Source organism: Notamacropus eugenii, chromosome 1, assembly GCF_028372415.1.
Source record: "Notamacropus eugenii isolate mMacEug1 chromosome 1, mMacEug1.pri_v2, whole genome shotgun sequence".
Classification (NCBI taxonomy): domain Eukaryota; kingdom Metazoa; phylum Chordata; class Mammalia; order Diprotodontia; family Macropodidae; genus Notamacropus; species Notamacropus eugenii.
Window position 1 is genome coordinate 697,845,424 of NC_092872.1, and position 15,704 is coordinate 697,861,127.

General features: G+C 42.1%; 1 protein-coding gene across 2 annotated transcripts in view; it reads right to left on the reverse strand.

Moving 5' to 3' along the window:
• Positions 1-15,704, reverse strand: part of MBTPS1 (membrane bound transcription factor peptidase, site 1) — a 61,877-nt gene that overhangs the window by 7,559 nt on the left and 38,614 nt on the right. For both annotated transcript variants that reach the window (XM_072636177.1, XM_072636178.1), the window contains exons 15-21: positions 13,552-13,667; positions 11,538-11,694; positions 10,638-10,762; positions 6,573-6,650; positions 3,488-3,628; positions 1,380-1,511; positions 644-770 (exon numbers count right to left, since the gene is read on the reverse strand). In XM_072636177.1, coding sequence (XP_072492278.1) covers positions 644-770; positions 1,380-1,511; positions 3,488-3,628; positions 6,573-6,650; positions 10,638-10,762; positions 11,538-11,694; positions 13,552-13,667 — 876 coding nt within the window. The remainder of the gene's footprint in view (positions 1-643; positions 771-1,379; positions 1,512-3,487; positions 3,629-6,572; positions 6,651-10,637; positions 10,763-11,537; positions 11,695-13,551; positions 13,668-15,704) is intronic.

Below are 15,704 nucleotides of genomic sequence, written 5' to 3' on the forward strand. Positions count from 1 at the left end.
GAAATCAAGACTGAACGATTCAATGGGAATATCTAAAATCCTCCCCACAGCTGCCAAATTGATATTCTTAAACTTTGCCACATTCCTCTTCTACTCAAGTGATTTCAGTGGCTCCCTATTGCCTGTAGAATAAAATAAATTCCTCTGGTCTGATACATAGAGCCCTTCACAATCTGACTCCAACCATCCTTCCTGTTTCACATTAGTACCAAATCTCCCTCTCCCCCCAGCCCATTCCAGTTGACTAGACCCATCTTTTGCACATCTACCAGAACTATCCGCTCACCCCCTCTGTGCCAGGACTGGCATTCGCTCCTTCCTCTCACCTCTTATAATCCTTGATTTCTGTCACTGCTCATCTTAAGTGTGCCTCTTCAAACAAGAAGCCCTTCCCTACATCCTCCCTGCTCTATGGAAATGATTTTGTAGTATTTGGCACATACTTTCTATTTACTTATCATATACACATGGCATCATGTATGCCATGATGTATGCTCCTTAAGGGCAGGGATTACTTAGCTTTTGTCTGTGCCTAGCAGAATATGGAGTAAAGTCCCATTCTATCCAAACAAATAAGAAGAGTTTTAAACACGTGGAACAAACTCCAAAAACTGAAGGATGAAAGGACAGAAGAAACACCTACCTGGGGGCAGTTTCATTTAGAGGCTGCGGTTTGGCCCAAGACAAGTGAGGGCAGGCAGGAAGAGCTCGGGGTTTCGGTTCTCCTAAATGGGCCTCAAGAACCTTTGAATAACGATGCAGATGGTTTCCTGTGGTACAAACACACACGCACACGTACATGCACACGCACACACACACGCACGCACACACACACACACACACAGAAATTATTGCTATTAAAATGGAAGGGCAAAATATTTTTTCTCCAGTGTTTCAAATCTCTACATTGATGTAGCAGATCCTGTCACAATCAGGAAGCCTTCTGGGAAACCTTCAGAGATGTGGGCAGTTCTTTATGAAAAAAGGTTGATTTTCCATGGGAGAAGAATGAGCCCACAGCCCACCACAATTATTAGTGCGCTTTCTCTAGCATTGCTGCAAGCACGCCCCTTATGTGAGTGAACATTTGAAGCCTAGGGCTATGGCGGAGATACCTATCATGAGAGGACACTGTTTTTTAAGAGGCTGTGTAGTCCAGGTGACTTCTCCTTACTGAATTATTTGTTTAACTAGCCTAGTAATAAAAATTGCAAAAGAAAAAAATTCATGAATTGCCTTTGAAACAGTCTGTTCAAATTTTTAAGCATTTAAAAACTAAGATTGTTGAATACTATGCAATCCAGGGAACCAGATCAACTTCATAACCTGGTCAGAAGGTCAGAATCCCCAGGTTAAATCTAATCCATCAGCTCACTTACCTTCCATCCTTTCTGGAAGAGCAGAGCCTACTCCATTCGGAGGGCGATGCCTATTTTCAGAATGGCTGAGACTTGGAGGTATCACTCCATAAGAAGTAAACTGAAGGAGAGAATCCAGAAGCCAAAAGCAATCTGTAGGTTAATTAACAGTGATAATTATAAAAGCTGTTAAGAAAGGGATTAGACCAAAAAAAAAAAAAGTAGAAAGGCTATTGAAAATATTAGAACTAAAATGAGGTTGGGGGTTGAGAAGCTGAGGAATATAGCTGGACATAAACTGTTCTGACTGGAAATAATAAACCACAGAACAGGTGGAAATTAATTTAAGTCTGGACAAACAAAAACAATTCAAACACAAATGACTGAAAAACCAGAACATACAAAGCCAAAGATACACAGACATAAACACAAGCACTGGAGGTTCATTTTACTGAAGAATCACTTGTGGGCCACTGATGCACAGAAGTAAAGAACCATCTGAAGATTAGTGCCAATCCAAAGCAGCTTTAACCTCTAGACCCTTCTCAGGTATTAATTTTTTTATTTAGAAAATGCCTATTGTGACTAAAATATCAATTTGCAAATGGGGAATATGACAAGTAGAACTCTATAGTCAGTTTACATGAGAAGAAACACTCCTCAGCCTCTCAGAAGACTGTCCCAAGCTCCTACTAGCCTGCCTTTGCTTAAACATCCATCCTTTTCCATTCTATTGGATTTTTTAAATTTCTCACTACAAGTTATACAATGGGAAATGTGTTGAAAACTTCCTGACTCTCTTCAGGTAGAGAGGAGCTCTGAGGTCTCTTCCTATTTAGTGTCCAAAGTTATATGATAGAAGAGGACCTTTAAAAACCCTTCCTTATTCTAATCAGAGCAGGGTAATTTCCCTCTCAGGAAGGTGAAGAAGCTCTGCTGTCACTGTGCCCACAATTACTACTCCTACCCATTCCCAAATACTGTTAACGCCAGATGCATTTTGACCTCAAGGTCACAAAGAAATAAACCACACATCCTTTCTCTTCTTAAAGAGCACTCAAGATCATGTGCCCCCAGGATTCAAGAGGGCCCAAAATGAGCTTGTCAAAGCTGACACTGGAAATTTTTTAAAAAGATTTCCGCGGGATCTCAACTTCTGAAGAAAAACTCTACAGAAGTAAGAAATTAATCTTTTAATCCAAGTGTCACTTTAACTCCCACATCCGATTTTTTAAATGGCCCAGTCTCTGTCTAGGGATTCCTAATCATGTCAGAAATTCAAGCACGTTAAGATTGCTGGCATACCAGGGAGAGACAGAGCTTTTATTTATGCTTCATCATACAAAGCAAAAATGAAGATTTTTCTTCTTTGGATGTTTTCTAGTTTAATGTTCAGAATTTCTACATTGCTACAAGGCTTCTGCCCTCATACAACTCTTTCTGGACAGGGGCGAGAGTGAGCACAATGTAAACCTCTCCATTCCAGCGGCCAAGTCAAGACCTGGATTTTAATATTTATATAGTACTGCAGAGAGTGATCTCCTCACAACTCTGTACAGTGTCAGCAGGGCAAATGTGACCAGCTCTTTTTACAGAGGAAGGCACTGAAACTCAGAGAAATTAATTCTCTGCCTCAAAGTCAGTAAGCGTTACAGGTACAACTTGAACCCTCACCTCCTGACTCACACTTCAAGAGAGCTACCTCCCCAGTGCTCTGCCCACTGCACAAAATGCTAGGGATGCAGAGCACAGGGGCCATGGTATCTCCCCAGGATACAGTGAGGACAGAAGAGAATGTGCCTACAGAGCTACAGGGAAGACAAGTTTGGCCCCCCAACTCCCAACAACAACCTCTCTGGGCATTCTGGAACAGCAAGGCAAGGGGAGTGGGCATGTGCAGTGGGCAGCATGCCATGCTACCATAGCTTCTCTCTTCCTCATGGGCCATCTGAAGTAATGTGGGGACTTAAAGGTCTGAGGCAGCCTGTAAGGTATCCGGGTTTCTCTCTGGGGGTGCAGGTCCTACTTATTTGCAATCTGGACGCCAGGACTTAAGATCTGGTTGTCCAAGAATGTCACTGAAGTCACTAAATGGCATTGTCTTTGCAAAGATCAAAAATAACTCTCACCTTTTTGTCGATGACTATCATCCAAGCAGTTAGAATCTCCGTACAGAACTATGCGACCTCCACCTTCTGAAGGTATCTGATAAAGTCCCAAAATAGGGACATTTTCAACAACTGCTGTCTCCTGCTTTAAAACCTCCAGACCTGGGGCAACAAGAAAAAAGCAGTAATTTAGCAGACCTAAAAAACAAGTGAGGACGTTACACACCCAAGTATTTTTTGTAAAGAAATGAGTTATTTTGTAACTGCTACTTCTCACTTGTGAGTTTATTCATACTGGGAGTGTCACAGAGAAATCTGATACCCTAGCAGAAATGCAGAAGTGAATTTTAGTAAGAAAGTTAATGTTGATTGCAAATAAGTTTAAGTGCATACTAACTTCCATTTTCCCTTAAATTGATGGTGAAGATTTGGTTCTTAAGCCCAGGACTCACCTTCCTCTCCTGGTTAAAAAGCCCCAAATAGTTCCATCCTTCAGGCACACAGTGTTATTTCGCATGTTGCCAAAAGGTTTATTTACTGGTAACAATTTAGATGATTTAAAATTACACACCAATTTTAAAAATGCCAACACCCACCATAAATCTGGCCAGCACCTCACAGGACACCAAGGTCTTTCTGGTTCGGTTCACTTCCTAACAGCCTGCTGTCCTCAGGCTGAGGGACAGGCCCGACTCATATGGGATGTGGCTCCTGCCAGCCTGAAGCCGCTAGCCCAGTGTGCACTATCCATCTAACTTGAGCAAGTGAAGGAGCAAGTGTTCACATTTTACTAACAGGGAAGCTAATGCTCATAAAGGAAGGGACTTTATCACCCAAATCACGTAGCTAATAAGGGGCTCGGGTTCATGATAACTAATGCTCTGTGTTGGCACCCCACACATCCTCCATTTTCTACATTTTTAAAACTCTCTACTAGCAGTCTTTCAGCTCAAATGGAGCTAGTCAGTGAAGAGATCGTGCCCTAGATGGCCACACCACCACGGCTCTCATACACGCCTCTCTCTTTCCCCTCACAAGCCATGGCAAGAGTCTTTTCCGTGGTCTCCAGTCTTTCACGTGCTGCCGATGCCATTCTCCTAAAGCCCAGGTCTGACCACATCACCTTCACTACCAGTAGGACCAAATATGGAATCCTTTGGCATTTAAGGTCTTCCCGATCAGTAGTGCTCCTCTTCCTCCCTTTCCAGTCTTCTTCCAATGAATCCACTATGCTGGATCACAAGGGATGCACCATCTCCCATTTCCATACCTCTGTTCTTCATTCCTAGAATGTGTTCTTATTTCACCTTCCCTTCTTAAAATCCCTTTTTCCCTTCAAAACTCTTGGCAAGTTATACCTTTTTCTACTAAAAATTTTACTTTGTATATAACCTTGTTTGAGGATGTTGGCTCCTCCAATAGAATGGAAACTATCTGAGTTCAGGATCATTTCATTTTTGTCTTTGTGGCCTCAATTGTGTCTAGAATCCAGCACGCACTTAATAAAGACTTGCTGATCTTTTTCGGAAGGAGGTAGAAACTATTGTTTTAAGTAAATACCTGCATATGAAAATGCACCACTTTAGTACTGTTCACATATGAACTCTGGAAGAAGCTTATCATACTTGAAAGGAATAATAGTAAAAAAAAAAAAAATGACAAAATTAGGAAAACCTAACTGGTACACTGTGCTATTTGTCCTGATTTCAACATCAGGATTTCATTTCTGACTCAGCTCAGTTCCAAGACCTAGCACCTCAAAGGCTGGTGATCATTCAGTCCATCAATAAATATCATGCTGATCACGGGGGATAAAAGACAACATACAAACAACTATGAACAAAGCAAGCTATATAAAGAACAAACGGAAAATTAACAGAGGAAAGGCACTAGAATTAAGAGAGGCTGGGGAAGGCTTCCTGTACAAGGTGGAATTTTAGCTGGGACTTAAAGAAAGCCAGGCAGGTCAGTGATCAGGGTGAGAAGGGAGAACATTCCAGCCATGTGGGATGGCAAGAGAAAAAGCCCAGAACTGAGAGATGGAATGTCTTATTCAACAGCCAGGACACCAGTGTCAGTGGATTGAAGAATATGTATTGGGGGAGAAAGGTAGGAGGAGGACATAGGTTATAAAGGAGTATGGATGCCAACCAGAGCATTTTGTATCTGATCCTGGAGGCAACAGAGGACCAATGGAGGGACTATGTGGAGGGGTGACATGATCACTGATCTGTGACTTAGGAACACCACTTAACGGTTGAACAGAGGACAGACTGGAGTGGGGAAAGACTTAAGGCAAGCCAACTCACTAGCAGGCTACTACAACAGTTCAGGTGTGGGGTGATCAGAGCCTGCATCAGGGTAGTCAGACAATGGGCCTTCTAGACCTTACCATTTGTCCTGCCTCTAAGGTACCTGGGCTTTTTCTTCTACTCTGTCCCTGAAAAGATCAGCTGGGAGCTGACTCCTACTATTTCTGTTGTCTCCTTTCATCAGAACATGAGCCCCTGGAGTAGCAGAGATGATCCTGTTTTTATTTGTATCACTAATGTTAAGCAAAGTCACAGACACACAATAAGCACTTAATAAATGCTTTCCCATTCTGTCAGACCCAGTCTGATGCTTGGCAAAAGAGCTGAATAAACTACTCCTCATCACAAGGTCACAGATTTGGAGCATGAGAAGACCCCACGAGAGATCATCTAATCAAAGCCCTTCATTTTACATGTGAGAAAATTGAGGCCCAGAGAAATTATGACATTTATTTACTATCACGCAGGTAAAAGCTCCAGAAGCAGGATTCAAACTCGGGTCCAAATCCCCATCCCAAACCTCTTTCTGCTGAACCACGCTTCCTCCCTCAGTTTCTCGTTGTACTGATTCTCCAGCCTGGCAATGATTTCACATCTGAGGTAAGCAATGCTTTGGATGTATCAGATTATTCTCAACATACATTCAGAAGGAAGGGAGGGACCACACACTCCTGCTACGCATAGCTCAGGACATTGCCCCTCACATTCACTGCAGGAGCTTAAAAATACTTGGTGAATGGATGAAAGAATGAATAAATGAATGTCTAAGAAATCCAACGAACAACATTCTCTACCTTGGTCCTTGAAGGTCTGCGTGATCACAATGCCATCTTCTGGGAACTTGGCAATGCTGCACCCAGATGCGTAATACACTGGAAAACAGTTGTTAAAAGGTTTTTGAACGAGAACATCATATGTGATCTTTTCTTTTTTAACCACCAATAATTAATCCAATTAGAAGGACCAAAAAGGACAGGAAACCAAAATCAATGTGATCAATGTCATCATTTTCATAACCAATATAAAACACAAAAAAAGTAAAACTAAAACCTTTGCATATTTAAAAGTGCATTATTCTATGTTGCATTTTTTTCCACTCTTTAGGAAATCTTATCTTTTCAAATCTTTAAAGAAAGTAAAGTTATAGAGATGACCTCATTTAACTCTCAGAATTTATATGCCAACTCCCCCCAATTTATTAACATATCTTATAAATCAGAAATGTGAATTACTTTACAGCGTCACAAACGCTAAGAACTAGAAGGGATGTGTTCTCAATCTCCTTTGCTACATCTTCCTCTGGGTCACCCCCCCAAAGCTCTCTCCGGGGTCCTCTTCTCTCCTCCTCCCTCTCTACTATTTCACTTGGTCTCATCGGCTTTCACAGAATCAGTGGTCATCTCCATGCAGAGGACTCTCAGCTCTATGTGTCTAGTTTCATGTCTCTCCTGAGCTCCAGGCTTGCCTCTAACTGCCTACTAAACATCCAGTTGGATGTCTCGCAAACATATGAAACTCAACTTGGCCAAAGCTTCCTTCCCCAGACCCTCTGCTCTTCCCAATGTCCCTACTCTTACTGTGGGCATCATTACAGTCTACTCCGACCTCTCTCTCACCACCCCATGGCCAATTCTACCTTTATAACACCTCTCCTGTACAGCCCTTCTCTCCTCTGACACTACCACCCAAGCTGGTACAAGTCCTCATCACCTCATGTCTGGAATCCTGCCACAGCCTTTTGATGGCTCTCTATGCCCCAAAGTTTCTCCACTCAGCAATTCAAGTGATCTTCTAAAAGCATAGATCTGCTCATGTCACTCTTTTCCCTCCCACCCATCCCTAACATTACCTTCAACCAACTCCAGTTACCTCCAGGAACCAATATAAAAATTCCATTTGGCTTATAAAGCTCTTTATAACTGGCTCTTTCCTCCCTTTCCAGTATTCTTATACCTTATTTCTCTCCAGGTACTATACAGTGCAATGACTCTGGCCTTTTTGCTATTCCTTGGAGAAGATAGTCCCAACTCCAAGAATTTTCTCTGGCTTCTTTCCCCCTCCCTCCACCTCATGGACTCCCTGCCTGCAGGGCTTTCTTCAAGTCAGTCACAGTCAATAAACCTTTATTAAGCACTTTCCTAAGTGCTGGGGTCACAAAATGAAGCAAAAGACAGTTCCTGCCCTCAAAGAGTTAACAATCTAACAGAGGAAACAATAAACAAATGTGTACAAGTAAGCAGTATGCAGAATATAGAATAAATAGGAAATAATTAAAAGAGAGAAGGCACTAGAATGAAGAGGAGTTGGGGAAAGTCTTTCTGTAGAAGACAGCATTTCAGGTGGAACTTAAAGGAGGCCAGCAGGTGGAGATGAGGAGGGACAACAGGACAGGCAGATAAAATATCCAGAACCACCAAGAGATAAAGCATCTTGTTCATGAACAATCAGGAGGCCACTGTCACTGGCTCAGAGAGGACATGGTAGAGAGTAAGTCATGAGAAGACCGGAAAGATAGGAGGGAGCTAGGCTAGGAAGCGCTCTGAATGTCAGAGGATTTTGTATTCAATCCCAGAAGTAACAGGGAGACACTGGGGTTTACTGAGTAGGTGGGTGACATGATCAGACTTGAGCTTTAGGAAAATCACTTTGTTGGCTGAATGGAGGATGGACTGGAGTGGGAAGAGACTTGAAGCAGGCTGACCCAGAAACAGCTATTGCAATACCCTGAAGGTGAGGGGATGAGGGTCTACACCAGAGTGGGAGCAGTAACAGTACATTGTTTGAGAAATACTGCAGTGGTGGAATCACCAAACAGGCCTTGGCAATGGGATGGATGGGGGAAGGCAGGGAGAGGGGGGTTTTGAAATATTAAAACATGAGGAGGACACCTAAGTTGAAAGCCTGGGGACCTTGGGAAGATGGTGCTGCCCCTGAGAGTAACAAGACAGTCAAGAATGGGGGAGGTTTAGGGGGAAAAATAAAAAATGTTTAAGATGCTTATTGGACATCCAGTTCAAGATGACTGAAAGGCAGATGGAAATATGAGATTAGAGGCTGGCAGAGGGTAGGGAAAACAAAGGTAGATTTGAGAATTAATAGCATACAGCTGATAATTAAATCCATCAAAGCTGGTGAAGAAGTATAGAGGGATGAGAGGCAAAATTCCACCTTCCTCAAGAAGCTAATGGCTTCCTTTGGACACTACCTCTATCTGCCTTGTCTGCACACAGGTGCTTATATGGTGCTTCCCCCATCAGTCTGTCAGCTGCTTCTGTCTTTCTTTGTTTCCCTAGCACTTAGCCCACTGTCTGGCACACAGTACTGACTTGACCTGATGTCAAAAGCCAAACTGTCTAATCCACACCTTAGAGAGACAGCCTTCTACCATCTCCCCTGCACCTCTTCTTGGGAGGACAGACTCACACCCAGGGCAGCCCATTCACCCCCCTCAGAGATGGCTCTAATGAGGGCACCAAGCCTACATGGTCACCTCTTCAGGCTCCACTATTACTGCTCCTACTTCTCATCTCTGGGGCCAAGAAGAAAAGAGCTGCCTGTCTCTTCTGTGAGGCATCAACCACGTCCCCTAAGGCTCCTCTTGTCCATGTCTGACTCTCCCAAGGCCTGCTCTCCAGGCCTCTCTCTCAGGCACCCTCTTCCAAACAGGCCTCGCTTTGCAGAAGTTCTTTTCTTGATAGTGGGGTCTGTAACCAAACACTGCACAGCAGAGGGGGCCAAGGGCAGAGTAGTAGCTCCCTTGTTTGGGGAAGCCTATGATAGCTCTCAACACAACTCGTAGTATTTAATATATAGGCTTCCTTAGAATGGAAACTGATGTTCCCCTGTGCACATGACATTTTTTCTTTCCTTATTTTATATTTAGTTGATAATGTTTCTTTTTCTTTTCTTATTATGTATTTAAAGTTTCAATTTAAAAACAAAAAAAAAGCCTAGGACAGTCATGAGCTTCTCCAACTGTGATGCCTCCCTCATTGTAGGTTCTTGAAGGTGCCGTTAGAACACAGCAAACTCTGGTGAGGCCCACCAAGCTAGAAAGGCTGTAAAAATAGACCTGGCAAAGATCTGTCAAAAGAACTGCTTGAGTTAAGTAAGGGAATGTTTATTTAAAGGCTATGGGTCACAAAGTGATGAATATTTTTGGTCACAGCAACTTATGACACTGATGGGAGGGTTAGGATCTTTGAATGTGGAGGATGTGCCCGTACTGACAAAATCATGGAATTTAGGATTCACAGACAGAAGGAAACCTAGAGGTCATCTAACTTAATCTAGTTCAATTTACGGACGAAAAAACTAAGACCTAGAGTTGAAGTGACTTGTCTAAAGCAGAAAAGTCAGAATTTGAACTCAGGTCCTCTGATTCCAAATTCAATATTTTTTCCACAACAAGCTAAGGGGAATAAATAAAATAAATTTTAAAAAAAGATAAAGTTAAATACTCTGGAGGCATTTTTTAAAGTTCTGAATACTAAAAATTTTTATAAATATTAAAAATTAAAAATTTATAATTTTTTGAGCAATTAACATGAAAAGAAATTTGTGACTCTAGTGTATTCTAAGTTATTTAAGAGTATCTCCAAACATCTTGTCATTTTATACCAAAAAATTGAAGGAAGGCAAAAGACAGTTGTTCTGTTGATAAAGATATACCCATAACCAGTACATCCCACTAACATTTACTTTGACATTTTCCAGTGGTCCCCTCAGTAGACTCTACTGTACTTAGGCATCATATTGATATCTGAAAATCATCGGATCAATGATATCAGATACATTTCTTCAATTCTCAGTCTTTATGAAATAACACACCCCATTCTAAAACAAAACAAAAGCCTTACTGTCATGGTTGGCCAAGGTAAAATCCCCTTCATACAGGCCATCACTGAACCCCATGCCCCAGACAGACAGAAGCTCATTTAAAGCAGGAATATTAGCTCCTCCAGTATCTGGCATCCACCACTGTCTGTAAAGGGAAAAAGGCACAGCCTACCATTACACACAGAACGGAAAATACCATTGTGTGCATTTGATCATTTCATGATAGAAATAATTTTCTCCTGTTTCAAATTCAAAACATATAGAATCAACCAATAAATAAGAATTCAACCAAAAGCAGCTGCTATCACATAAACCTTTAATGCAGATGTAAATGAGTGATGAATACATAAAAGTAAAACTTCCATTGTACATTTTTAATTCTCTGTGTCTACTTAGTCTAGAAAGGAAAATGGAAACTTACTAGAAAGATACAGCAGTCATGTGTTTGACCCATTAAAAAAATAAAGTATGCAAAAGTCCAGAATCGGAAAATAAGTAAATGAGGAGGTGATTATTTATATTACATAAAGTATGTAATTACAAGTGAATGTACTACAGAGATGCCTTAAAAGCATTCCTCAAGCATATGTAAAATTTGATGGATCATTAACTGCTGGAGAGAAAACAGGAACAGACAAATCTGGAAGTGTGAGGAGTTACCACAGGCTCAACTAGAAATGATGATCAAGCATCTCTGAGTACGGTTTTCTAAGACTCACTTCACAAAACTTAACCTGACATGCAATGTCAAAGACCACATAAGGGAAGCGCACTTTTAACTTGCTAAAGGTGAGTCCCTGACCACCTCCCTTGCAGCTAGCTCCACAGGCTTCCCTGTGATTATGATAAACGGCTCCTGAGTCTAAGTGAGCACCACAGGCCAGGCCAGCTTTCCCAGGACCCCACTGCAGTGCACACACCTCGTATTCTCGTCATAGAACTTGACTTTCCTCATCACCGATGTGTTGTACCAGTCACTGAATACCACAAGGGACAGGCCCTTGTCGACGTCTCTCCTCAGTTTGCTGATCTCCTCAGGGAAGTACTCTTCTTCGCTGTCCACCATCAGCAGTGTCCCTGAATAAACCACATTTGCAAATTAAAGTAAAATTTAAAAACCCCTTGAGGGCAAGGACTGTTTTCATCTTTATCTTTGGACACAATTCTGCATATAATAAACGTTGGCACCATGTTGAATGATCCCAGGATGCAAGTGTTTCAGAAACATAGCAAAGGATTTATCCAGCCAAAATTCCCAGTTTTATTTAGAGTTCTTTTCTGTTCATCTCTCTGCTTAAGGCAACTTTAAGAGGGAAAATTAAAGGATTAAAAATGTTTAAACTGTGCACATTTTTTGAAGAATGGTGTAATGAATGCTCTGTAATAGGGGAGCACGTTGGAACATTCTACTTGGAGTACCGGGTAGGCAGCTGGGTAGCGTGCAAAGGGCTAAGAAGTCAGAGTCACAATTAATCAACCCAAGCATTTATTAAATGACAAATATGTGCCAGCCAGATGCTGCAGGGACAGGGGACAGCCCGCGGTGGAGATCCCTGGACGTGGAGCTGAAGAGGGAGAGTATTCCAGGTATTGGGGAGTAGCCCATGAAAAGTAACAGAAACAACAGAGCATTCCTTGTGGATGAGAAATATCAAGTCAGTCAGCATGGCTGGATCTTAGAATTTGTGGTGAGAGCAATGAAAAGGCAGGAAAGATCCAGGCTGTAAAAGTCAAACAACTTTACAGTGCTACAAGGCAACAGGGAGCAGGGGAACGAAATCACACAGTCAGACTCGCACTTCAGGAACATCACTGTCGGCTGAGTGGAAGAACAATTGCAGTGAAAGGCATGAGATGGCTGCTGCAACAGACTGGGCAAGAGGTGATAAAAATAAAAAAATCTATACCAGAATCAGAGCTGTGTGAGAGGAGGCAGGGGGTATATGTAAAAGAATGGAGGGAGAAGTGACAGGATTGAACAACCGAGTACATATGTGGGATGAGAGGAAAAGGTCAAGGATGGTACTAATGAGAGAATGCCAGTGCCCTAGGAAGTAACAGGGAAGCTCAGAAGAGAGTGCTGGAGAAAAGATAATGAGTTCTGTTTTGGATATAAAACGTTTAAGGTGCCTACAGGGCATCCGGTTCCAACACTGAAGAGGACCATGACTTCAAGAAGAAGATGCTATGACTTGCAAATGAATTGGATTTGAGTGAGGGAGGCCACCAGCCTCACTTTCTCCTCCAGAGCCATCTGAGTCCAGTGGCAAGACTGATTATCAGGACGACTGGAGATGGCCCAGCACATCAAATGTACTCAGTAGTGCAAGACTAGAACTAGACAAGGACAAAGCCTAGATCTGCAGGTAAGGGTGTGGGGATCACCTACATAGACAGTAACTGAGCTGAGCTGAGAAGAACACCAAATGATGGAGAGAGAAGAGAAGAAGGTTCAGGGTAGAGCTCCAGAGGGCCCCAGGGCTAGTGGGCATGATGTGGATAAAGATCCACTAGAGATGGAGGAGGGCCAAGAGAGAACCGCCCAAGGATGCAGGAGGAGGCCATCAACGGTGTCAGAGGCTGCGGAAAGTCGATGAAGAGGAGAATAAAGTTTATCAATTAAGAGATCCCTGGGAATGCTGGACAGCAACCTGGCCAGAGTCCACAGACTGCTCCTGATTAGTCACATGACTTGGGCACATCACTTCAATTCTTTAATTGGCCCTTTCTTCACTGACTGTATGATCCTGATAATTAAACTTGTACTACGTACTTCACAGGAGTGTTGTGGGGGGCAAGTGAAATAACTCATGTAAAATATCATCTGTGAGTTATTGTCATATCTTACTTTTAATTATGGTTGACTTTTAATAAATTTAACAAACTTTCAAATGAGGCAGAATGAAAATGAGAAAAAGACTTGTTCATACTCACCATACTGACTGGCATCAAAGCATGTGAAGGGTGAGCCAAGGACTTCCACAAAATAGCCCATGCTTCTCAGATGCTGGTACATGTCCCTGAAGTTGGTGTGTATGTGGTCCCCATTCCTGCAGAAAATAAAGCAACCGCCTTTGATCAAACTGCATCCACAAAAAATCAATCAACCATCACGTTCTTTAATATGATTAAAGCTTTATGTTATTTCTTGAACAGAACCCTGACCAGGCCATGCCAATGTCCCAGGAGCACATAATTTCAGAACTGTAAAGGATCTCCGAAGTACTCTATTTCAAGTCCTTGCATAAATCCCCTCATGGGGCAGTGTATTCTACTTTGACACAGCTTTAGTAGTTCAGAAGATCTTCATGAGAGCCCAAATGTGCCTCGCTCCAATTCCCCAGTCCTAGCTGTCTCCCAAGGAGCCAAACAGAATGAACCTAACATCTATTCTACATGATAATTCTTCAAATATTTTAAGTCAGAGATTGTGTCCCCTATAAGTCTTCTCTGAGCTAGACACAGAAGACTAACAGAAGAATGTTACATAACAAGAAACGCAGAGGGCAGAAGGAACACTGGGGAGTCACTTGTGCCAGACAGAGCCTGGTTGTCCAGTATGAAGAGAGAAGCCTACCCCGGTCCTTCCCCACTAGGCTTCACAAATCTCCATGTGCATTGTACATCTATAAACACTCAGTAATAGCCAGACACCCCTAACAGGACAGGGAAAAGCCATGTAGATTTCTGGCAATACCTGCACAGAAGAAAGGAAGGGGCTGCAATCTGACCAATGAATGTCAGTGAGACACAGATCCATGAGAGCACAATATATCTCTGTTACTATGTAACATACATTAAGCATTATTTTGTTAAAATACTACAATGTAACACATGTAGAATACTACACCCAGAGATTCTAGTTTCCTTCCCTTTCCCTTGGGAAGACAGTGATAAAGATCAGCTGGAGAACCAAAGAAGAAAACCTGTATGAAGCATTTTACCAACCTTAAAGCATGATATAAATGCTAGTTATTAACATTAATAGTCAATAAACATTTACTAACAATGCTAACCGGGTGGGGGGGGGAAGGAAGGGAATATAAAGAAGAAAAAGAAAGCCAGTCCCTGTCCTCCAGAAGCTTACAGTCCAAGAAGGGGAGACAACACAAAAGGAAGCTGCAGAGGCAGAAGCAGCAGGGCATCATGGAGGTACAATGGAGAGTGGGCTGAGCTGGGTGCCCTCTGTCCAGCGCTCAGTCCCAAGGGCTCCAGGGCCAGAAGGCATGATAGCTGCTATTGCTCCCAAGTATCAGATCAAAGGGTCTACAATTCCCCTCAGCAGTTTCCTCTCATCCTACCTATAGGGATGGGTGGCTCATCGGATGGCTCAAAGGCCACTATTTGGGAATGTTGCAGAAGACTGGTACTTCAAGTAAAGGACAGACCATTAAGACTGCAAAACAAGAAAAGCCAAAGAGTCCACAGGATAGTAGCAGGTGCGACAAAAGCAGCTCCAAACCCTGTAAAATCCACAGAGTAGGAATTCTTTTATTCGGATTTTTGATAGTCAACATGAGTATGAGGATTCAAAGAAAAACAGGAATACCATGAGAACTTTCTGAAATAAGATCTTTAATATTCAGTTCAAGGACAGTATGAACTTTCCATCAGGAGGAGATGGAATTGTGTTCAAAATTCAATTGAAATTGTCATTAAAATGACAACCACATTCTGAATTCTTCTTTCTTTGCAAACAGGGAGGTATCATTTATAATCTGTCTCTAAGAGAGAAACAGAGACTAAAGAACTTTCCTGCTACATGAAAGTTGTAAGCTCTTCAATCACATTTTGTGTTAACAATGAAAATCAAAGTTCATTTTTGGACAGCTAAGTCACCAACATCATTAAATTACTGTTAATTAAACATCAAAGGAAAACCTCGCCATCCTGCTCTATAACGGTCTCCATTATCATCAAACCAAAGTCGGGTGTATTGACAACTGGGTTTGTGTTTTCTCTTTATTTAAAGGACATTTGTTTGATCAAGCTCTTAGTAAAGACAAGTTAAAAACCATTAAGTTGATGTCAAAATGATCAATGAGGTACAATTTTATATTTGCTGATTCCTATGGATATTAACCTGA